The 25,418-nt window shown below is 45.8% G+C and overlaps 1 protein-coding gene across 2 annotated transcripts in view; it reads left to right on the top strand.

Moving 5' to 3' along the window:
- Window positions 1-22,431, top strand: part of LOC147641938 (uncharacterized) — a 60,317-nt gene extending 37,886 nt beyond the window's left edge. The window contains exon 8 of one of the 2 annotated variants that reach the window (XM_086801365.1): window positions 21,505-22,431. In XM_086801365.1, coding sequence (XP_086657491.1) covers window positions 21,505-21,981 — 477 coding nt within the window. In that variant the 3' untranslated portion in view covers window positions 21,982-22,431. The remainder of the gene's footprint in view (window positions 1-21,504) is intronic. The other variant, XM_086801372.1, reaches the window with a different exon arrangement.
- The last annotated feature ends 2,987 nt before the right edge of the window (window positions 22,432-25,418 follow it).

The raw sequence follows: 25,418 nt of genomic DNA, 5'->3' as shown, positions 1-25,418 counted from the left end.
CCTTTGGGGGGTGGCGGTTGATGCACGGAAGAAGAGCCTACGGATGTGGAGAAGTTGCTTGAAGGAGTTGTAAAGAATGATGGGTTCGCAGCCATAGCTCTTGGAGGAGGAGCACGAAAAATCACTTCATTATGCCTAGCTTCTAGCTCTCTCTTTTTCTCAGCTGAGATTGACAAGCATGGTTGGATTTCTTGTCCCGGCTCATGGATTAGGTGACCTCGAACTCGGTTGACTCCCCCATGTTTGGTGCTGCCACAATAGCGACATTTCCACTTCCTAGCTCCTCCGCCTTGATTGGCCTCAAGAATATCCACCTCATCCCACCATGACCATGCTTCGTTCTTCTTGGCTCTCTTGGTTCCCTTAGGAGGCATTATATGAGAGAGAGAGAGAGAGAGAGAGAGAGAGATTGTACTTGGCTTTGAGAGAGAGATTGTACTTGGCTATGAGAGAGAGAAAGCTGTCTTGGTTCCCTTATGAGAGAGAGAGAGAGAGAGAGAGAGAGAGAGATTGTACTTGGCTATGAGAGAGAGAGATTGTACTTGGCTATGCACATTGCACACTGTACTTGCAGCTGCATTGGATTTTATAAGTTCTCAGAGAGGTACGTTTTTTTTTTAACGTTGATATTGACGTTTTTTTTTTTGAACGTTGCAGGGCAGCCTGCAGGTCGTCTTTCAAGTTTCAACGTTTTTTTTTAACGTTGCATAATCTATTTGTTTTTTGATTTGTTTTTTTTTTAGGGGTCGGCGGTGGCGCTCAAAGCAGGTATCCGTTTTTTTTTTTAAAATACAACGGGGCCCAACGTTTTGGGCAGCCTTTAAAAAAGGCCCAAATTTTGGGCCTTTTTTAAAGGGTGCCCAAAACGTTGGGCACCCGTAACCCGTTCTATTCAAAAAAAAAAAAAGGATACGCTATTACGCTGCCGGCTGCCATAACGTGGAAAAAAAAAACATTAACGTTGCTGTTTCGCGCATCAGGGGAAAAAAAAATAAAAACCACGTTGCTCCACGAAAACCACGTTGCTCCACGTTCCACCGTTCCCAAGGTGGCTTCCTCCACGTTCCCCCGTTCCACACCAGTGGAAAGGCGTTCCCATGTGACTATGGCGGGACGCCTGCCAGTGAGTCGTGAAGTCTGTTCTATATTCTGACGAGTTTTAGTGCATGTGAACAGGTGGTAAGTATATGGTACATGTTGTTTTTAATATTTTATTTCTAACCTTTTGTTTAATAAGGTTAAGTGTTCACATTCATTTAAAAGTGGGCACCCCCTTTGGGCACCCACTTAGGGGCCAAGGTGGGGAGCCCCACTTAAGTGAGTGTGGGGGTGGGCATGGTCACCTACCCACACTGGTCACCCACATGCAAGCGTGGAAATCACTATAGTGTTAACATCACTTTAATTTTATTAAAAGAAAGGCCTTCTCCTTCAGCGTGGACATCACCCGGCGAATCGCTTCTACCATCTTTTGGCGACCATCTCTTGCGCTCGTTCTCCAACCGGCGGCTGAGTACTCTCTCTGCTCTCAGGCGGCTGAGTACCCTCTCTGCTCTCAGGCGGCTGAAGCTTGCTGCGCATGCTCCTCTAGTAGGCTGTGCGCACCATCTGCAGCAAGACTGCTGCGCATGCTGCCTTTCCCACCGAGCATGTTACCTCTCCCACACAGGCGCTTTACCTCTACAATAGGCGATTGCATTTAAGGCTGCTGGCTGCCCTATCCTCTGCACTACAGGCTGCAGCCAAAGCACCTCCCCATGCTCCCCTGCAGGCGACTGGCTACTGTTCATGCTTTTCTACTGTCTATGCAACTGCTGGCTGCGCATGAACTTCTACAGGCGGCTGGCTGGCAGACAGCAGGCGGTTCTTAGCAGACGGCTGCACTTCTCCCAGGCAACTGCATCCCCACCACCTGCAGGCGGCTGTGCACTCCATCTCCAATAAGGCAGGAGGCTGTGTGCTCTAACTCCAGCAAGCTGCTCATTCTCCCCACGTTGCAGCCAGGCCTCTCCTCCCTTGCAAGTGAGTACTCCTTCTCTCACAGCAGGCGGCTGTGATCTTTGCGGTGGTACTTGTCCTAGTGGCAACACTAAGTTTATCTACAAGGCGGCTGTGCCATCTCAACAAGATTGCACCTCTTCTCCACTGGCGACTACAAGAAGACTTCACATCTCCTCGGTGGCTACATCTTCTACACAAATACCACGGGTATTGGTTCTCTATCAGCCATCCACAAGTAAGTGAATTTCAGATTTAAGTAAAGTATTTTGTGTTTAAATCTGATAAGGGATTCCCGACTCCCTATACGGCCAACACCCGTTCGGTGCCGGGTTGTCCAAGCTCTATTGGAGAACCTCGGTCCAAAGGTGCTGAGATCGGGAGAGCCAGGTGTTAGTACGAGAGCGCCTGTTTGTGCGTGGTCTTGGAACACCAGTGAGGCGCTCTCCGCGGAGTCCAGTGAAAGCACAGGACCGTAGAGATTGGACCACGCTAGTGGTCATTCTGCTTCGAGCATCTACATCGAATTTCGACTTCGAGCCTATTTTGTTTGGTACTGTTTTCATATGTACATGGACATCATCTGGTTCTTGGAACCCATGGAGCATTGTATTTGTTAAATACTCCCAATAAATATATCATATATTGAGGGGGGGTCGGCCCGTTCCGGCCCCAGTGCTGGTGTCCATCTTTCCATTTCATTTTCATTTCAATTTCAAGTTGAATTAAGTTGTCCATTTCAAATTTGTGGTTTTAAAGTTGTGCTATTAAGCGTGTGGGTGTCCAACGGAGTCTTCCCACTTGACGAGATCGGTTTCACCATGGATTGAAGTAGTAAAAAAGCAGAAGGATACACCAGTCAATAAAGTAGAGGTGATGAATGCTACATTGGAAGAGGATGCCAAGAGATGAGCACGTGCCTTACATGTACGCGTAGTTGGTTGGGAAGATAAGGGAAATCCCCAAGAGGATGCAAAAGCTCTTGCAACAAAAATTGGAGCCACTGATGTACCCATTACTGGAGCATGGCGAGTAGGTAGAGATGAAACCAGGGCGAAGATATTGATCATCATGTTTGGTGACTTGGAGAAGAAGAAGGCCTTCCTCTCCAAAAGGATGCGCCCTTAAGGGGGAAAAGATTTATTTGGATGAGGACTTAACACCGGCACAAATAGCACACCGGAAGGAACACATGCCGTGTGTGCTTGAGGCATGGAATGAGGGAAAATGGGCGGTATGAAGAGATGGGCGAATCATCATTACGGAGAGGAGGCCCGCCTGACGGTGCGCGGCCTAGGAGACCTTGCGATTCACGGTGTGGAATTGCAATGGAGCCCTTAGAACAGATGCAAGATACTCTGAGGATACTTTTAGACACAGTGATATTGCTATGTATACGGAGACCCATCAGTGAGGCTTGTTGACGTGAGGGGCTATAGATGGGAATCAATGTTCCGCTCTCAGCCACGCACAGTGGGAGGCACCAGAGGATCTGGAGGAGTGAATGGCAATACTTTTCAGGGAGGAGCTTCGTGACAAAATACATGTGGTACATAGAGATGCAGATGTGAGGTACATGTGGGTCCGAATATGTAGAGAGGGGCTCTGCGAGCTATATGTGGCGGTATGCTACTTTCCCCCAGCCCACTCCAGGTTTGCACCATCAGGAGAGTCGCCCTATGATATCATGAGGTTTGCCAGCATGGGGGATATTACTATTGGGAGACTTTAATGCACGTATAGGCACAGAGCAGACAGAGTTGTATGATACTCGAGGCTATGTATTGAGAGATCACGGCAGAGGATGTAGGGTTGCAGAGATCAGCACAGGATGAGGGGGAGATTACAGATTATGGCAGCCATTTTCTCACACTCGGGAGTGCACGTGGGTTGGTCATATACAATGGCCTATCGAGATGGCAAGGATCAGATGCTCTCACACATTGGAACTCTAAAGGGGGAGCGAGCACAGTGGACTACTTGATGGGATCTCCTTCATTGATACCTGATGTGCGGGATGTTACAAGACTGAGTATTTTACCTTTTTATCTTACGCATGGTAATCATGTTTCAAACTTGTTTAGCATTCACTAATCATGTTTACCTAAATGCATGTGTAAGTTTGTACACGTGTGTGGATGCATGTTTGGTGTGTGTGTGTGCATGTTCATATGCATGTGTTCTTTTCTTATCCTGTGTTGCAGGAGCAGCATCTTTTGGGACAGCACAGTCAACAGCGGGCCACGTGGCAGCTGACACGTGTGAAGGTATGGCTGACTGCATAGGCTGTACTGCATGTGTGGCTGGCTGTTGCTCAGGAGCTGAGGCGGCTGCAGGCAGGCACACAAGCTTAGCGCTGCCACGTCTGTAGCAGGGTAGTAGAGGCAAAGAGAAGCAAAGCTGTGCAAACAGGCACAAGGCGGGCAGTAGCAATGGCGGCTGGCTGAGGCGTTGGCGGCTAGCTGCCACGCAGGCAGGCGCATATAACATGGGCAGCGGCAGCGAAGCGCCGTACAACACGCAAAGCGTGGGTGCCAGGCAGAAAAATGCAAAGGAAAGCAAACGCAAAGCGCCGGGCAGCGAAAAAAATAAAATAAAATCAACGTGGATTTCTTTTTTTTCGAAAACGCTCAAGGGCCATGTATTTTCTTTATTCTTCTTTTATTAAAAAAAAAAGAGAAGAGAAGAGCTTTTCGATAGTCTTTTTGAGAAAAGCTCTTCTAGTAGATTTTTCTAAGGGGAAAAAAGCTATGCCTTTCCCCCAAACTTGTATAAATAGGGGCCAAGGCCCTTGTATCACACAACACATCTTGGGTGAAAGCTTGAAGGAGATCTCCTCCCCATGGATCAAGGGGGAATCTTCTCGGGAATTGTACAAGGGCTACGCCGACTTTGAGTTATAAATAAATACCTGCGGGGGCGCCACGCTTTGGGGCCAATTGGTCTTTTGTGCAGGAGCACTCTAGCTCCACTTAATTATTTTCTTCTTCTTCCAAATTTATTATTCCAGTTCGTAAAGTGATTAAAGTGTGATTAAGTGTGTTCACTGCCCGTCAAGTTGCTGAAGGCCGGTTTCAAGGTTCCATTGCCGGGATTCATCGTCAACTTTTTCAAGAGGGCGAACCCGTGGTCGACACATTTAATTCTATGGTTGGAACTAGTGCGGAGATGAAGGATTTATCTTCGGAAGAGGACGACTACTGCTTCGATGAAGACGAGGAAAGTGAGCAAGAAATACCTTCCGATATGCCAGAACTTGAAGATGATGATGCCACCTATGAAGCAAAGATGCAGAGTTTAATGGAGGGATTAATGGAACTGGCGAAGGACTCGCATTTTCCACGAAACTTCAAAGCTGATTCTAAACCACGGAGACAGGGGTCTAGGGGTCTGAGAAGAAAGCTAAGCCTCAACATTCGGCTCCCATCCACCCAAATTTTCAGCCATACCCCGATTCTTCTTCTTCTTTTTCCCCACCTATCCATGGAAACCCTTTCAATACTTCTCATCCTAGTTACTTTGGTGGAGGCTCTGTCTTTCATTCCATGACGGGTGTATCCAACATAAGCATGACTGGGAGCTATGGTATGCAACCAGGTATGCTTCAAGCAAATCTTCTCTTCCCTATGGTTGACACCAACTTTTGAGGTGGATGTTATGACAACTTGGCATCGATTAGATTCCAGAGATTGTAACAATCTGGAAGAATATAACAAGAAATTTTGGGATGCTCTGCTACCGATCACATCCTTTAGGCCCGTGTCACTAGTTGAGCAGATAGAGACTTATTGCTGTGGGTTACCCAAGGAGCTTTGAGATTATTGCATCAAAACAAAGGTCATTAATATGACTCAGATGATAGAAAATGCTCAGACTGGATATGCCATGCTTACTGGTCAGATGTCAGGATTCAAGGATCAACATCTGTTCTCCAAGAAAGCATCAAAGGAGTCGAAAGAGACCAAAAACACTGAACCACGAGAGAAGGGGCAATCCAAGAAGAGAAAATTTCAGCCCTTACGTCAAAGGACAGATGAAGAAAGGAAAGAGCTTATAGCTAGCAACAAATGTTTCTCTTGTGGAGAAGCAGGGCATTGGTACTATACGTGTCCGAAGAGAGCACCTAAAAACGCAGATGATTCACAGGAAGAGCCTAAAGTAAAGAAACAGAAACCGTCTGCTGGACTAGTACCTGACTTGATAGGGAGGAAGCAAGGGGATGCATCTTCAGAGTTATGCAGAGCATGGGGAAGACTTCGAGATCAGGAGGTCTTGATCTTTTTCGATCCTCGGGCTTGTGCAAACTTCATCACCCCCGAGCTTACAGCAAAGTTGCCACGTAGGCAGGCGCACAAGCTTAGCGCTGCCACATCTATAGCAGGGCAGTAGAGGCAAAGAGAAGCAAAGCTGTGCAAACAGGCACAAGGAGGGCAGTAGTGATGGCGGTTGGCTTAGGTGCTAGCGGCTAGCTGCCATGCAGGCAGGCGCATATAATGTGGGCAGCAGTAGCGGAGCGCCATGCAGGCAGGCGCATATAATGCGGGCAGCAGCAGCGAAGCGCCGTACAGTATGCAAAGCGTGGGCGCCAAGCAGAAAAACGCGAAGGAAAGCAAACACAAAGCGTCGGGCAGTGAAAAAAATAAAATAAAATCAACGTGGATTTCTTTTTTTTCGAAAACGCTCAAGCGCCATGTATTTTCTTTATTTTTCTTAAAAAAAAAAGAGAGAGAAGAGAGGAGCTTTTCGATAGTCTTTTTGAGAAAAGCTCTTCTAGTGGATTTTTCTAAGGGGGAAAAGCATAGCTTTTTCCCCCAAACTTGTATAAATAGAGGCCAAGGCCCTTGTATCATACAACACATCTTGGGTGAAAGCTTGAAGGAGATCTCCTCCCCGTGGATCAAGGAGGAATCTTCTCGGGAATTGTACAAGGGCTATGCAGACTTTGAGTTATAAATAAATACCTGCGGGGGCGCTACGCTTTGGGGCCAATTGGTCTTTTGTGCAGGAGCACTCTAGCTCCACTTAATTATTTTCTTCTTCTTCCAAATTTATTATTCCAGTTCGTAAAGTGATTAAAGTGTGATTAAGTGTGTTCACCGCCCGTCAAGTTGCCGAAGGCTGGTTTCAAGGGGTTTCACGATTTCCAGCCGGCCCATTGGCATAGCAGCCGATCATGTATACCTGAGTTTCACACTAGTAGGTAGATCCCCGAGAGATGGGCTAGCCACTCATCTATCTAGGTGCCCAAGATATCAATTTACACGTGAGAGTTGGGGCTTACCAAGACACAGCATCTGATGGCTTGTTTGCTTTAGACCCGCATAGCCCTCTGGACAAGATTACGAGAGGATTGGCAGGTGTACTACATGCATCCGACTCATATGCGTTTCCTTGCGCTATGATCCCTTCCACTCCCCTCCCCCCCTGGTAGCATTGCCCCACAGAACAGTTGGTATGATAATAAGTGTTGTGAGACACGAGCACAGCTACAGCGTGAGATTGCCATTGGGACTCACACGCATAGACAGGCTATGATGATCTTTCGGCGCGTTGTGCGGAGGAAGAAACGAGCCTACCTGGCTAAGTTAGAGGAGGAGATCTACCAACTCTTCCTGGGGAAGGACAACAAGAGGGCATGGAAGATGTTTCAGGAATGAGAGCCTGGTACTTCGATTATGGCACTTGAGGCATGGCATGCTTATGCTAGAGAGCTATATGATGCACCAGGACAGCCCCCCACCCCCCCTCCACTGGGAACTAGACCGGCTAGCAGCATCTTTTTTACTATGTGGATGGTGCTAGATGCGATAGATAGGTTACAGAATAGAAAGGCACAGGATCATGATGGGCTAGTTGGAGAGCACTTCTCATATTCGCGCGACACTTTGGCTCGGTTGATCGTACATGTGTTTAATGGTGCCATTTGTGAGGGTTTCCTGGCAAGCTGGACAGAGCATATCATTGTACCACTCTTTAAGATGGGGACCCCATGGTGCCAGGCAACTACAAGACGATCATGATTGGTCATTACTTGGCCAAACTATATGGCTTTATATTGGAGTCGGAGTTGAGCCGCTGGGCAGAGAGTCATGGTCATCGAGCAAAGGGACAGGCTAGCTTCAGGAGAGGATTTACTACCTTGGATCACATACTGACACTTTGGGCACTTATTGAAGAGGGCAAGGCACAGAAGAGAAGGATATACTGTTGCTTTGTGGACTTCCGCAGAGCCTTCGATGCCGTACCACGTGCCAGGCTTATACACAGATTGCATGACATTGAGGTACCTGAGGATATGCAGAGGGGGATATATGTGTTGAATGAGTCTGTGACAGGTAGAGTCCGAGCTCTAGGCGGACTATCCGATATGATGACTAGCACGATAGGGGTGAAGCAGGGATGCCCGCTATCGACATTGATGTGGTCTCCGATTATGTAGACAGATTGGGAGGCCCAGGGGCATGCCTGGCCCCATCTTGTTATATGCTGATGATATTGTTCTAATCTCAGACTCTTTGGAGGGATTACAGAGACATCTGGATGCATTACAGCCACTCTGTGCATATAGAGATCTGACAGTAAACCTTAGGAAAACCATGGTTATGGTGTTTAACACCACACAGGCATGAGTGAGTAGATCAGAGCCTGAGTTCACTTTTCGAGGGGAGCTGGTTGAGTACGTCAGGTCATATGTCTACTTGGGAGTTACTTTCACAGGGCCGCGTTTCTCCCTGAAGGAGGCAGTAGCAGCTAGATTAGCTGGAGTACATGCAGCCTTAGGGGCACTTGAGAGGCAGTGTGCACACATACAGTTTCAGGAGCTGCACACCAAATTGTGGCTTTTTGATACACTTGCCACACCGACCCTCTTGTATGGAGCTCCAATTTGGGGGCCCATCATACATCACAGATCTCAAAGAGGGACGGATGAGGGATGGAGGCAAATGGAGAGACCATTGATTATGATGATTGCCCGCATGATTCGGAGCAAATCATCGGTACCAGTACCACATGAGATTGTTCGGGCTGAGCTGGGTGCCGCACCAATAGTGACCGAGGCCCTATTCCAGGCAGCAACCCTTTTATAGTGGCTATGGGAGCTCCCTCCGCAGAGGTACTCCCGATTGGCATTGACCTCATCTATACAGTTGGCAGAGGATGGAGATACTCATTGCTGGTATGCTCAGATGAGATCGTGGTTTGACCTACATGGTTTGCGGATAGAGGCACTACCACCCTTTCAGTACAGCCTGGATTGTCCATTTTTGGATCTCACCCACTCAGAGCAGAACCGCGTGATCAGGATGGATATCATCAGAGTGGACATAGAGAGGACATGGACTAGTCCCCTTGAGCCCTTAGGCACGAAAATGGCTCATTACAAGAGCCATTTTGTACACCTCTCACCAGATGATTTTATCACATGCTCGACGTACATGGATGTACACCTATCACGTGGGATACGTTGTGTGCCATTGGATAGATCCGGACGTCATCACACCAGCTGCGGATTGAGACAGAGCGATATGTGCATCAGATCTCGGATGACCGCATTTGTCAGCTATGCTACCAAGAGGCAGAGACAGATGAGCACTACATTTGCTGATGTACAGTCTATTATGAGATCTGAGGGAGATATCACTGCCTCTTTTGAGAGGGTTTTGGGCCGTTACGTAGGGTCATGGAGTTTGAGGATCAGAGATGCCTGGGATTGTTCCTACGTGAGCTCAGGAGACACAGAGAGATCCTCTTGGCAGACAAGAGACCAAGCCATGATGTACCTAGATTGAGGATCCTGGCAGATTTCTTCGGCACTAACACCAGCACCAACAACCCAGCCCACACGCCTCCTGATACCTCCTCCATCAGGCCATCAGGGCACCGGCCACGCTCCCAGGGAGTCACCACTGATAGAGCAGTCATCTTATGTTGTGCTCGTCGGCCACGCCCGCCAGGATCCTGACCACGGCATCCTCACCATCGCTAGTCAGAGCCATTATTGCTTGGCATCGGAGGCATCTACCTCACTTCTACGACCTCTCCATTCTAGACAGCCCCATGGCGGAGATATTTGATATGAGGAGAGGGCAGCACTTCAACTGATCAACATACATGGATCTACTTGATATACATTTTCCAGTACTTTCCAGTATTTTCTCCTGAGTATCATCTAAGAGTCTTACTTACAGTTCTTATAGCTGTAAGACAATCAGTTTATCGTATTTTTTAGTTTCATTTAGTTGTTCTCTTTGACACCAACTTCAAATGTACTCTCAGTTTTGGTCTCATAGGCCATTATGGCCTCTTAGAGACGTTAATATATCATTTCATCTCTCTCTCTCACACACACACACACATACACACACAAGAGGACTAAAGCGTTCTCTCTCTCTTTCTCTCTCTCTCTCTCTCTCTCTCTCTCTCTCTCATGGGACTATCGAAGAGCCTGATCTCTCTCTCTCTTATTGGATTGACGAAGAGTTTGGTTTCTATCCACCTTACAGGACTGAATGAGAAGTAGCGTCTCTCTCTCTCTTACACCAGATTGAACCAGGGACTGCGACATAGAGAGTTGGGGACAGCTGGTCATAAACTCTATTTTTCCCCACAAGGCAGTTAGCTGCATACAAGCTGTGTACAGGGTCTTTATCTTTGCATCAGTACCGGGCTGCATACAGGGTGATACAGCAGGCCATCATTTTCAACTCCTTTCTCACTCACACACAAGGTCTTACAGGTAAGGGTAGCGATTTGTCAACATCTGCTCACACACACAAGTGGTTGGTAAACCCCTCAGTAACATAAGCGTGGGACCTGCTGAAGCTCTTTCTCAAACTCTTTTCTTGATACAAGTGCCTTAAAGGAGTATCAAAGGGAAGGTATGTGTCTAGAAAGTGATGTGCACAAATGTTTCAACTTCAGATTGAAGACTAGATGAGCCCTCTCTAGGTGCATCCAACCTAGTGTGAGACTCAGAGGGTTTGTGAGATCGGGAGGGTTTGTGAGATCCACATAGTTGACTATGTGAGACTGGGCCCCTCTCCTACGAGATCCACACTAGACGGGTGTGAAGTTGGAAACACCCCTTGCCTTGGGCGTGGGCAGAGAACTTGTTTTATTTTGTTTTCACTCTTGGTACTTGGAAATCTGGTGCAAGAGCACACTGCACCCTCTACATGTATCTATACATACTCCCTGTAATAAAGTTTTTAGAGGGGAAAGGGGGGGGGGGGTGTGGCCCGTTCCGGACCCATTGTGTTGTCAAGTTTTCCAAACCTTTTATACTATACTCACTAAACTAAGTGTGGGTGAGTGTGGTTGTAACTGTTAAAGCTATCTGAACTTAGTAATGTGAAGTTTAATATCCCTGGGAATTTGGATTGCACCGCCCACCTCGGTTTCAGCAGGCATTCCCTAAACATGTGATCTTTGCTACCACATGAGAAGCATTTACCCTCCTTGGCATAGTGCTACCTTTGCTCAAGAGTGAGGCTAAACTTGTGCTTTTTCTGAGAGGCATACTTGGATTGCATATTTTCAGCCTTGCCACCACTCTTTACATCTTTCACAAAAGGTTTAGCATGCTGTCTGCTCTTTTGGTGGTTATGACCAGCCCTTTCTTTTCCCTTGAACGCATGGTCTCCTTTACCAGAATGCTACAATTTATGTTCCAATTGCTTAGTGGCAAGAGTAGCTGCTATATAGTCGTGCAAGGTAGCATTGTGGTCAGTATCAAGACCGGACTTGTAGACCGGTTGAAGTCTAGACTTGAACTTCCTTTTCTTCTCGGCCTCACCCACGAGCAAGAATGGAGAGACCTCCAAGTAGATCTTTCAAAACTTGTTTATATATGCCTGAACATACTCATCTCTTTAAAGTTCTCCCATGTCTGGACGGGGCTGCTAGAGAGCTTTTCCATGATCCACCATTGGGCAGCTGAGCCCTTTAGAAACATGCTTACATGGCAAATCTTGGATTTCTCAGCATCATTAAGGCAATGTCAAATTGGGCTATAAAAGCCATTGCCTTGCTTGCATCATAATCTCCATGATAGGCTTCAAACTTTACAGATTTGTCACCTGCTTTAAATTCTTTAAGCCTCTTGGCATGGTGATCCTCATCTTCCAGCTTTCTGTTCCCCTTATCCACTGGGACAATAGTTGGTGCATGCAGCAAACGCCAACGAGAAACATGCAGCACAGAGGCTTGTACTCTATACAATGGTGACTTGTGCAAAGGCGGCCTTCCAATACTTGCATTCACATAAGGATCCCTGCATGAGACTTGTTCACCATGGGTATACTTGGTGGCATGAGTGGCACGTGATACATAATCAGCTTCGGCTGTCCCAACATTATGCACAACTTCCAGCCCATGACAGGGCTCATCTCTAGCCAATTCCATAGGCAAAGCTTGGCACCTAACATGCCTATCACTTTTCCCATGGGCAGCACGCATCACAATGTACATTGACATCCTGTTTGCCACTCTCTTTGCCATATACAATCCTTTTTTCTCAACCCAAGCGGGCTGGAGGCTTGCTTAGAAGTCACGGAAGCCTCATCTTTGTGCACATAAGACTTGACCCTTCGAAACATAGCATTACCTGTCTCCCCATCATGTGGGGGTTCTTTCACACAAAGCTCCCCTGCAATGCCTTTCACCAAATCTCCAATGCGTATAACATAGTTGAGGGCTACCTCTCGGGGATTCATACCCAATTCCTTTGCCATAGAATCCATAGTGTGTGCCACCATAGACTCGGTCTTTGTGGCCTCCATAAGCTTGTGAACCTGCGGGTTATCATAGAGCATCTTGAGCTCTTCTTCCATGGCATACAACTGCCTTTTGACATGCTCAATCTCTGCTTTCAATACCTTTGGGTCATCCTCTTGCATCTTCTCTTTACCTCGAGAAGGCTGCCCCACGTGTATTTGCTCCCCTATATAACCTGCATGCATATGTTTATTGCCCAAAGCTTCAGAAGCATGAGTACCACTTGCTTGGCCATGGGAACTAGCCCCTTGACCACTTAGTGCATGGCTGTCCATAGCGTTCGACGGGTGTCCACACAGAGCCCAATGCCCAATCGATCGTTACCCCACTGAGAAGAGGGAAATGACCGTACTATGATACCACCGAAACTACAACGGCTAGGTGTGAATGTCCTTGGGCACTGTCTTGTGAACAATACGCACGTCACACTTAATGTGTAAAAGCCACAATGCACATAACAACTGAATGATACATCATTGCACAAGATAATTTGCCAAAGAGACAAGCACTACACAGTACACCATCATTGGAGCCGCGAACGGGCCGACCCTCCCCTCAATACTGAAGTATATTATTGGAGTATTTAAATCTGTACAAAGTTCCAAGGGCTTGCCAGCCAGATGCAGTGCAAGTATGAAGACAAGTTACCCAAACAAAAAGGTGTCGTAGTAGTTTGTCGTTGCCGGACTCGTCGAACGAGTCTAAATAGCTTGACCACTAGTCTCATACACCTGGAGGAAAGTGAATGTGAAATTATCATTCTGAGACCACGCACAAACAGGCACCCTTGTACCATAGCCTGGCTCACACCCTCATAGAGACTGTTGTTCAAACCTCCCTAGTATGAGTACACAAACAGGTACTGGTACGTGGTGCCAGTAGTAGGTACTCGGTGTCAGTTCACAGCACGCACATCTGGTACTGTAGATGTAGGATGATAGTCAGCATGTACTTGCAGGTTTCAGCTTGTACTTGCAGGTACAGAAGGATTTTCGGCTTGTACTTTAGCTTATACTTGCAAGTACAGTAGGGTTTTCAGCTTGTACTTGCAGGTACAGTAGCCTGCTACAGCAGGTACACAGTCAGGTACAGCAGGTGCCCATAGCAAGGACACAGCAGGTACAGTAGTGTGCGCACAAGTACACAGCAGGTACAGTAGGTGCCCACAGCAAGTACACAATAGATACAGCAGGTGCCCACAGCAACTACATCACGTGCAGCAGGTGCCCACAACAAGTACACAGCAGGTACAACAAGTGCCCACAGAAAGTACACAACAGGTACAGCAGCAGGAAAGAGGAAATCCTGTGAGAGAGAAAGTTGAGTTGCAGAAAGATAGCAAGGGAGAGAGAGGCGCCAGTTGCAAATAATAATGAGATAAATGAAAGAGAGAACCAAGTAGTCATCGGAGAGGTTGGTGGAAGGGGGGTGAAGAGATAGGACACATGGCATCCTCCCTTTAATGAAGGTGGGCACCTCGATAAGGTGCCCCCTCATTAAAGAGTCCCACACATGGGTTTTAATGGGATAAAAGGGTGCCCAAGGCTCGGACAGGCCATACTTTGGTCGGGCACTGGCCAATGGCCGATCTGCCCAACTTAAAAGAATGTGAACTGCTAAGGTTATAAAGTCTAAACAAAGGTTTAAATGAATACTTACCACTTGTTCACATGCCACAAACCATGTCAGAATACAGGGCATTCGCATGGTTCACGGATGGGCATCCCTTGCCCGTGAACTGGACATGTCATAGCCATGGTTGTTTGTCGTACCAGTCTGGTAGTGTACAGTTCGTATGGTACGAAATGACCGTTGGCATGGCACAGTTTCGTCTGTTTTCTGCCCGTTTTTTGACCGTTTTTTTGCCTTGTCTTGGGCCTTGGCTATAGCCTCTCTTGAGCATCTCTTTTAAAGTGCCCTCGCCCCCCCAAGCTTCCCTCACATTCAAGCTTGAAGTTCCAATGTCCATAGCTTGAACTTTGATTCTTGAAGCTCTAGCCTCTCTCTCTCTCTCTCTCTCTCTCTCTCTCTCTCTCTCTCTCTCAAGCGTCTCTCTCTCTCTCTCTCTCTCTCTCTCTCTCTCTCTCTCTGTTTTTCTCATGTTTTTGGTGGCAGATACGTGTGCAAGTCGACTACAGCTGCAGATACGTGTGCTTTTCTCTCATGTTTTTGGAAGGCTGGCGGGCAGCAGACACACGCTTCTCTCTCTGGTGTAAAAACAGGCGAGCAAGTACGCCTGCAGGAGGCGGACTGATCAGCAAAGGAAATTCTCTTGTAGGCGGCTGCAGGACAGCAGGCGCACAGAGACTGAAGTGCTATCTCTCTCTCTCTCTCTCTCTCTTGTGGAAGGCTGCGCAGGACTGCAGGGTGGCCAGGCTACAGGCAGTGCACAGAGATTAACAGGCGAAGATACAGTAAGGTGCATCTGCGTCAGGTGCAAATAGTAAGGCGCCGGGCCGGTTGTCCTTGTAGCGCTCGTTGGCGCCATATCGCTCTGCGTGGATTCATCTGCAGCGCCTCAGCCTTCAAAAAGTTGCGGACAGAGGTTTCGCTTCAGCCTGTCGCTTCAGCGGCCAGCCTTCAGCGAATCAATGGCGGCGTAGCCTGTTTTGAGTCTCGACACTGGTGACCGGACAGCCGGACACAGGTGGGAGATTATAGGAGAAACAAGGGGGGCGTTGCTGAACAGAGACAGCCGCCTAGTTTAATCTCTCTCTCTTTTGGTGACTGGTGAGCTGCATACGGATGTAGGAGGGGAGGCGCAGGACTGCACTTTCTCTCTCTCTTGTGGAAGGCTGCGCAGGACTGCAGGGTGGCCAGGCTACAGGCAGTGCACAGAGATTAACAGGAGAAGGTACAGTAAGGTGCATCTGCGTCAGGTGCAAACAGTAAGGTGCATCTGCGTGCAAACAGTAAGGTGCATCTGCGTGCAAACAGTAAGGTGCATCTGCGTGCAAACAGTAAGGTACATCTGCGTCAAAAGCAAATAGTGAGGTGTAGGAGGTATAGTAAGGTGTATCTGCGTGCAAACAGTAAGGTGCAGGAGGTACAGTAAGGTGCATCTGCGTCCCTTTTTCCCACCCACCCTTGCTCATGCCCCCAAGGCAGCAACTAGTAGGGGAAAACATGTCTCAACCCCTAGAGGGGGAACAAGATGGTGAGACAACCTTTCATACCCCCACGAAGGCACCAAATGCCTACCGCAGAAGATTGAGGGAAGGAATCATGTCCCCTGGCTCACGAAGGATTACGAAGATGGCCCGACGAGATGAGGCCCTTTATGAGGAGCTACAGCTTCACATAAGGACAGAGATGAACACCATGTGACAGGAGCTTAAAAAGGAATGGACCGAGCAGATGCATGCCCAAAGGAAAGTGATATACGAAACGCTGAAGGAAGAGATATATGTCCAATTGAAGGGAGAAATGCAAGCCCAAGTACGGGTTGAAATGGAATTAGCCCAAGCCTTGATGCACACGGAAATGAAAAAAGAGATGCAGAAATGGAAGGATGACATGCTCCGAGAGAGCACTTTGAAGACATGTATGGCTGACCGCAAAAAAGACATCACAGAAATGCAAAACACTTTGGAATCATGTAAGGCAAAAGTGGCTGCAGGTGAGAAGGAAATGCATTCATGGGCTGAAATTGCCAGTGCCACAAAGAAACAAATTGAGGAAGTCAACCCATGGATTGAAGTAGTAAAAAAACAGAAGGATACACCAGTCAATAAAGTAGAGGTGATGAATGCTACATTGGAAGAGGAAGCCAAGAGACGGGCACATGCCTTACATGTACGTGTAGTTGGGTGGGGGAGCATGGCGAGTAGGCAGAGATGAAACCAGGGCAAAGATATTGATCATCAGGTTTGGTGACTTGGAGAAGAAGAAGGCCTTCCTCTCCAAAAGGATGGCCCTTAAGAGGGAAAAGATTTATTTGGATGAGGACCTTACACCGGCACAGATAGCACACCAGAAGGAACACATGCCGCGTGTGCTTGAGGCAAGGAAAGAGGGGAAATGGGCGGTATACAGAGATGGTCGAGTCATCATTACGGAGAGGAGGCCCGCTTGACGGTGCGCGGCCTATGAGACCTTGCGATTCACGGTGTGGAATTGCAACGGAGCCCTTAGAACAGATGCAGGATACTTTGAGGATACTTTCAGACACAGTGATATTGCTATGTATACGGAGACCCATTAGTGCACAAACAAGAGGCTTCCTGATGTCCGGGGTTATAGATAGGAATCAGTTTTCCGCCCTCAGCCACGCACAGTGGGAGGTACCAGAGGATCTGGAGGAGTGGCAATACTTTACAGGGAGGAGCTTCATGACAAAATACATGTGGTACATAGAGATGCAGATGCGAGGTACATGTGGGTCCGAATATGCAGAGGGGGGCTCCGCGAGCTATATGTGGCGGTGCATTTTGGGCTGATGTGGTTCATCTTAATGTTGTTGTTGAAGCCCATCATTCACATGTTAAGAATTGCGGACAGTAAGCAACCTTGCTTTGGCAAGGTTAATGAGGGCATGGACAAGTTGATAGAGCGCATTAGAGAGGTGGAGCCTAATGTGGGATAACTATCATTTACCCTTGCATGTAGTTGGTTTTGTGCTAGATTAGGGGTGCGGCAAAGAGACTGATGAGGAGGTCGTAGATGGCTGGGAGAAAGTATTGGGAAAATTGGTGTGAGATACTTCTTAAGGTGGTCTATCAAAGGTCAAATATCAATTTATAGAAGCAGGCAAGGAAGATTTGGTTCAGCAGATGCGTAGAGAGACAAATGCAATGTGGGTGTTGCCTTATGGTGAGAGGATTATGGAGCAAGGACTCTTGAGCTTCAATGTGTTGCCATTCGTATTTTGAGCCAAGGAGCTAGTTCCTCTCCTATTGAGCAATTGTGGATTGTATTTGGCCACATTGCCTCAAAGAAGCGGAACCAACTTGCTACACAAAGAACCTATGATTTGGTTTATGTCTCTACAAGTCTGCGACTACTTAGTCAGCTCTACAGTCTGGAGGAAGAGGGTTTTGTTGATGCCCACCCTTCTTCAGATTCAAATGATGATGCAATGTAGATGGACATGGGCCATGATGATGAGCTTGGGAGCTCTTCTAGAGCAGTTGATGATGATGATTTAGTTGCTGATCTTGACATTTGATACATTGTACTTCATCTTTCAGTTTTCTATCATTTGACATTTGGGATTTTCTCATGTGCATTGCGTCTATCTTTGTAGCTCCTGCGCATTGCGCCTCTCTTTGTATTGTTTGAAGTTTCAGAAGTTGATTGTGGAATCTGGATCTATTTCTATTTTTCTTGAGTACTCAAGTCTCATGATATTTGACTATGTATAATGTATCGTGTTTGTCCTGTCTTTGGCTGAACTCTTTTCTTTTACTTTAAAGTCTAAGCTTGTCTCGTGTTCTCTCATTGTTGTGTCGTGTTTTTTCATTATTTAGTCTCTTTTCTCCTGGTTATCTGCTTGTTTGTTATGTCATGAGGTGTTAAGGATTAAGTGGCATCACAGTGTAATCTGTTTATCGGGCAGCAGGGCTAGCATGGTGTTCCAATGGAGTGTGTGTGTGTAGTGGAGAAGGCAGAGTAGCCTAGTCTCCTTGGCTGAGTGGCAATTCCTGTGCAGTGTGGCATACTGCCTTAGAGTGAACCCGTGACATAGACATCACACCTAGTGTATGGGCAGGCCAGCCTGCTACAATAGTGTCCCCCCCAAAGGGGCCAGCCATGGAGGGAAACACCCCTCCCCAATTTGTATTTTGCCACCTTTGAGGGTTCTGAGCATGTACATCTAGCCCTTGGGCTGCCATTTTAAAACCAAGATAAGGATCTTTGTCCTGGTAAAATAAAGCTGTAGTGCTGCTCCCATGTAGGACTAGAAGAAAGAGGAGAATGAGATGATGCACTACATTGTGGCCAGAACAACATGATTAACCACCGCCGCACACTTCACCAGGGTGAGATAGGACATGCTCCATCGGTAAGCTTTTTGCAAATGCTTGCAAGAAGAGGGGTGATTTTTTGTTTGAATATATAAAACCCCTAGATCGCAATCCAAAGTGATGTTGGGTCTCTTGTGAACCCACTAAGACAAGTCTTTTCTTCCAAACTCATTTCTAAGCTACCCATTGGTCACAAAACATCCAGTAAATTCCATCTACTAGAAATGTTTTTTCTTTGAATGTTTCTGTTGGAATTAGGGTTAGGGTTGCAACAATGCACACACACAAGATAGAGAAGCTTGAGAGCACACAAACTCCTTAGATTAGAATGAACAAATGTGTGCCAGATACAAAAGATAATTACACACCCCAAAATGAGTAGATAAGAGGATGTACATACGCACGGGAAAAAAAACCTCCTAGTGAGGGAAAAATTGCCCCGACGGTCCTAAGTGTGTTCACACACATCACTACCATATATGCTACAAATCCTCCCTAGAGTGATGATATGAACATGTACAGGCTATGGCCAATCAATCCTGAAAAGGCAGTAAGCCGCCCAAAGCTTTACGAAAAGCTTCGAACTTTTCACGAGGAAGAGCCTTCGTGAATAAATCTGCCATCATGTCATGTGTAGGTACATAGACCAAGCTGATCTTTGCTGCAGAGAGTCTTTCCCTGACATAGTGGTAATGCACCTCAATGTGCTTAGTGCGAGCATGAAACACTGGATTCCCTGCAATTGCTAATGCACTCTGGTTGTCAGTGTAAATCGTAGTGCTAGACGATTGTCCAACACTCAAATCAGCCATAAGACGTTTGAGCTGCACACACTCAACTGTAGCTGTAAAAGCTACCTTGTAGTCAGCTTCACAGCTGGAAGTGGCCACTGTAGGCTGCTTCTTGCTGAGTCATGATATACATGAATCACCAAGGCGAAAGCAAAATCCACTAGTGGACACTCGTGTGTCATAACATCCAGCCCAATCTGAATCACTAAAAACATGCAGCTGTGACTCACCTCCTTTTTGATAAAACAATCCAAAATACTGAGTGCCTTGTAAATAGCGGAAAACCCGCTTAATAGCCTGCCAATGCTTCGTACATGGGCTATGCATAAATCTGCTCAACTGTGAGACCGCATACTGTATATCTGGCCTCGTGTTGCATACATAAAGAAGGGATCCAACAGCCTGCTGCTGCTGCTGATACAAACTAGCATCAAAAGAGTCTCCTGCATCTTGAAGACTAAGTCGAGTACTTGTCTCCATAGGTGTAGCCATAGGTTTACAGTCTTCAAGATTAAATCTCTTCAATAGCTTCTGTATATATTTAGACTGCAACATAACAATGCCATCATTGCGTTGCATAAACTGAATCCCTAAATAGTAATGTAACGGCCCCAAATCTAACATCTTCAAACGATGACTGCAAAACAGCCTTAAAGGCTGAAATCTGATTTATATCGGGTCCTGTGAGCAACATGTCATCAACGTATAGAACGATGACCAAAAATGTGTCCTTACTCCTCTTCACATAGAGGGTACTCTCTGTTGGATTGTTGCAAAAATCATTTTGCAACCAAGTATGTATGAATCTTCTCATACCATGCTCTAGGAGCCTACTTAAGGCTATAAAGAGCCTTTTTTAACCTACATACTCTAAACTCTTCTCCTTTCACAACAAAACCAGGAGGTTGCGATACATACACCTCCTCATGTAAATCACCATTCAAGAATGCAGTCTTAATGTCCAACTAATGTACATTCTACCCAAAACGTGTCCGATACACGTCGTGGACCCCGAAAAATAGGTATACTTTGTATACAAAACACTACAATATATACCTTCTTCTCTTAAGAGAGTATCTCAGTTGGAGACAGAAAAACGGGGTCGTGAGGAGGGAGGCAAACTACTAGATTAAGTGTCAAGGAAGCTACCTCTGATACCAATTATTGGAATTAGGTTTAGGGTTGCAACAATGCACACACACAAGATAGAGAAGCTTGAGAGCACACAAACTCACTAGATTAGAATGAACAAATGTGTGCCAGATACAAAAGATAAGTACACACCCCAAAATGAGTAGATAAGAGGGTGTACATACGCATAGGGGAAAAAACCTCCTGTTGAGGGAAAAAGTGCCCCGGTGGTCCTAAGTGTGTTCACACACGTCACTACCATATAATGCTACAGTTTCTAAACTCTTTCTCACATGTCAACAAGGCTCTTACAAGTTTTCCCTCCACTTCTATGCGTTGATCTCACTTCTTCACCCTTAAGTAATACTATGTACATCTATACAGGCTAACAGAACCTCCCCTTGGGGATCAAAACTTTCAAAACTTGTTTGAAACCTGTACTATTTCATGTTTCAGACGTTTCATACAACCCTGGTTTGGAGGATCTCATTTTCTTCTCTTTATTTCTCATTATTATATGCTCTCATCTTCTTTTATTAGCATGTCTAATGATCAGGCATTTTGTTGCCATTTCCTTTCCACTGTGGCTCCCCTGGGTCTTTGTTCTCCCATTTCATGTTCTTTTTTCATGCCACTAACAACAAATTTATGATTTCATTTTCTAAATAGATTTTACTTGAAAAATCTTAGTTGCTAGAGAAGACAGATTGCTTTAGGCGTATGCTTTGCTCACACATAATGTGGAGTCTTAAGGACATGCTAAAATGCTGCATTAAATTGGTGTTTATATGTACAGAGCCTTTGATTAGATGATTTGTTAAATTTTCCCTTTGGCCATACAGATCAAGGTTGGGGCTGAGACTAAAAACTCTATATCACAGTTCTTTGGCAAACAAAGGAGTTCTGTTCAGCCACACTCTGAAAATTTAAAGGCGGAAGAGTCGGCCGAAGCGAAACTTCCAGATGGGTCTTTGCTGGATGAAAAGGAGTTGAAGGCCTTTCTTGCAGCTATGGAGCCAGATGAAGACATTACTACAACGAAAACAGACAGCAAGGCCCAGAAAGAGACCGAAACCAAGGGGCAGTGTACTCTTACACCACCAAAGAGCAACACTCAGAATGCTTCTAGTTACTTCGAAGTGCCGAGTGCCATTCATCCTTGCTATGAAGAAACCAAAACCCCATTTAAAACATCTGATGGAAAAGGTTCCAAAAGAAAGCAATCTTTTGAACCCTCTCCGGATGTGAAGACAAAGGCTCCAGCAACAAGTATGGGGGAAAGACAAAGGTCGTTGCTGAACTTTTTTGGAAAACAGTAGCTTATCCATTGCACTATATTGGCCCAAAGTTTTGTGGGGTTGGAAGCTTTTTTGTTTGTCTCTGGACATTGCTACTGTGGTGTCTGCTTCAGCTTTATCTACTATACAGATGTATTGGAATTTGTTCAAGTTTTAGGTTGTTGAAAGTGTGTAAAAGGGGAGTTCCAGCTTGTTATCCCCAATGTTTGGGTTGGATTGGCTGTGCAAATAAATTTTCTGTAAATATAGTGTAACATTTTAGGTAGTGGTGCCATACCCTATCATCTGCATGAGTGCTTTGGTTTCTGCTTCTTACTTTCTTGGGCCAGTACTGTGGCCCATCCACACCGCCAGTTAGGGATGGTTGACAGTTCAATTCCTCGCCCGCCCGTTGCTTGGGTAGGGAATGTTTTTCCACTAGCATAAGAACTTATTTGACTTTGATAAGTGCCTTTTCATTCATGATTTCCACTCTAGCCCCTCTTTTCTAGGAGTTCATCATGTGGTTTAATAAAACTCAATTGCATCCTGAGATCGATCATGGGTCCCTTTCTGGAACAGTCTGCACTTCTCATACCCATTATTACTAGGCACTGAAAAGTTTTGTTATTCAAAACTAAGTGCAGAACTGTTCTCTAGTTCTCTCATGCCCCATTGTGATTTGAGAACTTTAAAAGTTCAGCTCTGTTATTTTAAATACCAAGTGGTATACAATGATCACCAAAATACAATGTTGCTGTCATGTTGGAAACATTGCACAGATTAGCGTTCTTATGTGTAAACGATGAAGTTGAAAGTCTTGAGCGGGTATTTGTAGGACGTCTTTCATAAACTGTGGAAAAGCTTCCACATCTGAGTACTTTTTAAAACACTTGAATTCACATGAGTTACCGGTAGGCTTACACAAAAGCTTGACACCACCTCTTATAGACACCAATCTTCTGGAGGACCAGATGCTAGGTTTTGGCATCTTGGGGTTGACACTAGAGCTTGGGGAGAGCAAATATAGTAAAGTAGGCTATTCAATTTAGGTGATAAAAGACGGAGGGGCCCACAGTTCTCTCTTGTTTGTTTATCTTTTACCCACACAGTAGAGTTAAATGCTTCTGTTAAAAGATTTTGAATGTTTAAAGCCATATTTATGAATATTAGGTCCCTTGGCTTCTCCTTGGTGAAGGGTGTCTGGGAACATTGAAAAGCATAAGAAGGCCTAAGGATGTCTGGGGACATTGAGAAGTCCTCCTTTCAAATAGTTGGCTACTTGCCATTGCAGTTGTTTTGGCTTCTAGTATTGGAATGAGGGGAGCTTGTTTTTTCTTAGGTTTCTACTTGACCGCCAGGAAATGTGGACTAGAATTCTAGACTGTTCGGGTCGCCCAGAACTAACATTTTCCCATCATTATCCAATCGAGTGATCCAACTTGGCACTACATTGGCTGCCTACTAAATACTTTTAGCACTCGAATGCTTGTTGCCTTTGGCGCTATTGCCCAACAAGAAATGACAGTTTGTTGTCGATACTTCTCCGCTATTGCTGTCGGTTGCAAGTTGATGCAGGTCTCCATGCTTTGCCATTGTGGACTTTTCTTCTTCTCCTCCTTCTGTTCTCTCACTCTCTTGAGCAGTTAAACATTGCATAGCAAAATACTAATGTAGTGGGTGAGGAAGCTGAATAGGCTTTGTTTGTGATGGTGGTTGTATTGCTCCCATTTTACCTCAACAAGGCTTCACAGGAAGCAAAGCATGCATCTTTCTACTTAGCCTTAGTATATTAAAGAGCCATAATAGGTTTAATAGGTCGCTTCAATCCATGATAACTCCAGATTCAAGAGAAATAGGACCCTATTACTAATCTCTTGCTATTGTAATCACCTGTCCAATTTGATTGACAAGGTCTTGCCCTAGGTATAGGTGATGCCGTCCTCCTATGATGTTTTCAACACCTTTATCTTTGCTTCCAATGGTTCTCTGGAGGCTTATTGGCGAAACTACTGAATACGCTAAAGTTGGTTTTGTTAGGATATAAAAATACAATCACATTCTATGACAGAGGCCAGTAGCATGATGGAGGTGAATATAGCAGGTAGATTCTTGTGGCTAAAAGAATTGGGCGTTCGATGGCAACAGGGTGCAGCACCTCGTCTCCGACGACAAAGGCCAGTAGCATGATGAAGGTAAAACTGTGGCTACAGAAACTAGGCCTTTGACGGCAACTGCGTTGCAAAGATGAGACAGAGGCCAATAGCATGGTGAAGTTGAAGATAGACCAAGGGAGCATATAGATCTTTGTTGCAGCATGACTGGAGATAAATATCGAACTGTTAGAGGTGTCTTTAGTACATGTGGCATGTGGCGAGTGGTCCTAAGATTCTCTCCGTCATCATCGTCTGTTGTCCTCTCCGAAACGTATGCACTTGCATGGTGTCCAAAAATACATGCACTTGCATGATGTCCAAAAGTACATGCAATTGCATATGCATGCCAGATAGAGATTTGGACCCACAACCTCCCTCAAGAAGTGGAAACTCTAACCATCACACTTAGAGCGACCATCGTGTCACCTGCACTTTTGAAAAGGTAGGCCATGTTAACTAATGCTGTTGACGTCAACGTGGTCAACAAGCCTAGTCAAGCTTAGGTGCCAACGCGCCTGGCCATCGTCGGCTCCTAGTTGAATCCCAATATTAATATTTGATACCACAAGAGAACCAAAAGGGCCCATACGACATGAATGCCATTGGTGCACATATATTTCCCACGAAGGACTCCCATATTGTTATCCACTTTGCAGGTTAACATGGTTTCACACGCCTGACCTAGCGTAAGATGTTTTGTCATCTTACCTGCTCGAACGGACACCTATATTTTGTAAGGCGGTGCTGGACTTTATAAAGTGGCTTTACCACAAGCTTAATGCGAAATAGGAAAGTCATTAACTTTGTGTACATAGTGGCTTTTGACGAGAACTAATGCTACATTTCTATTTTTAAGTTTTATCTGGCTTAATGTGAAAGCTAGTCACTTGTATATATAAGTTAAATTTTAATTTGAGCAATACATATTCATTCTCTTGCAATATGTGAGCTCTCCTTCTCCTCCCAACCCTTTTGCTTGTGTTCAATTAAATCTTGGTTTCTTGATAGGATGCTTGTGTTTTATTGAATCTTGCTTGATGGATGCTTGTTAGATAGGTTTGTTTATAGGATTATTAGCTTCTTCTCCACCCACCCTAGAAGGCTATCTCCTCTTCTTGTCTCTCCATCTAGAAAGAGATAGGTCCACTCTTCGAATACAAGGATCCGATGCTATTCCTCTCGTTCCAGATGGCAAAGTACACAGGTCAGATGCTGAGGTCCTTTATGTTCCAGATTTGGGATTTAACCTTTTGTCTGTGAGTTCTCTTACCAAGCTAGATACCCGAATCATCTTTGATGAGCATTCCGTCATCTCGCTGAGGA

Source organism: Cibotium barometz, chromosome 1, assembly GCF_041138505.1.
Source record: "Cibotium barometz isolate CiBa-2024 chromosome 1, ASM4113850v1, whole genome shotgun sequence".
Taxonomy (NCBI): Eukaryota; Viridiplantae; Streptophyta; class Polypodiopsida; order Cyatheales; family Cibotiaceae; genus Cibotium; species Cibotium barometz.
The sequence above is the reverse complement of the archived record's forward strand: the minus strand, read 5'-3'. Positions and strand labels throughout refer to the sequence as shown.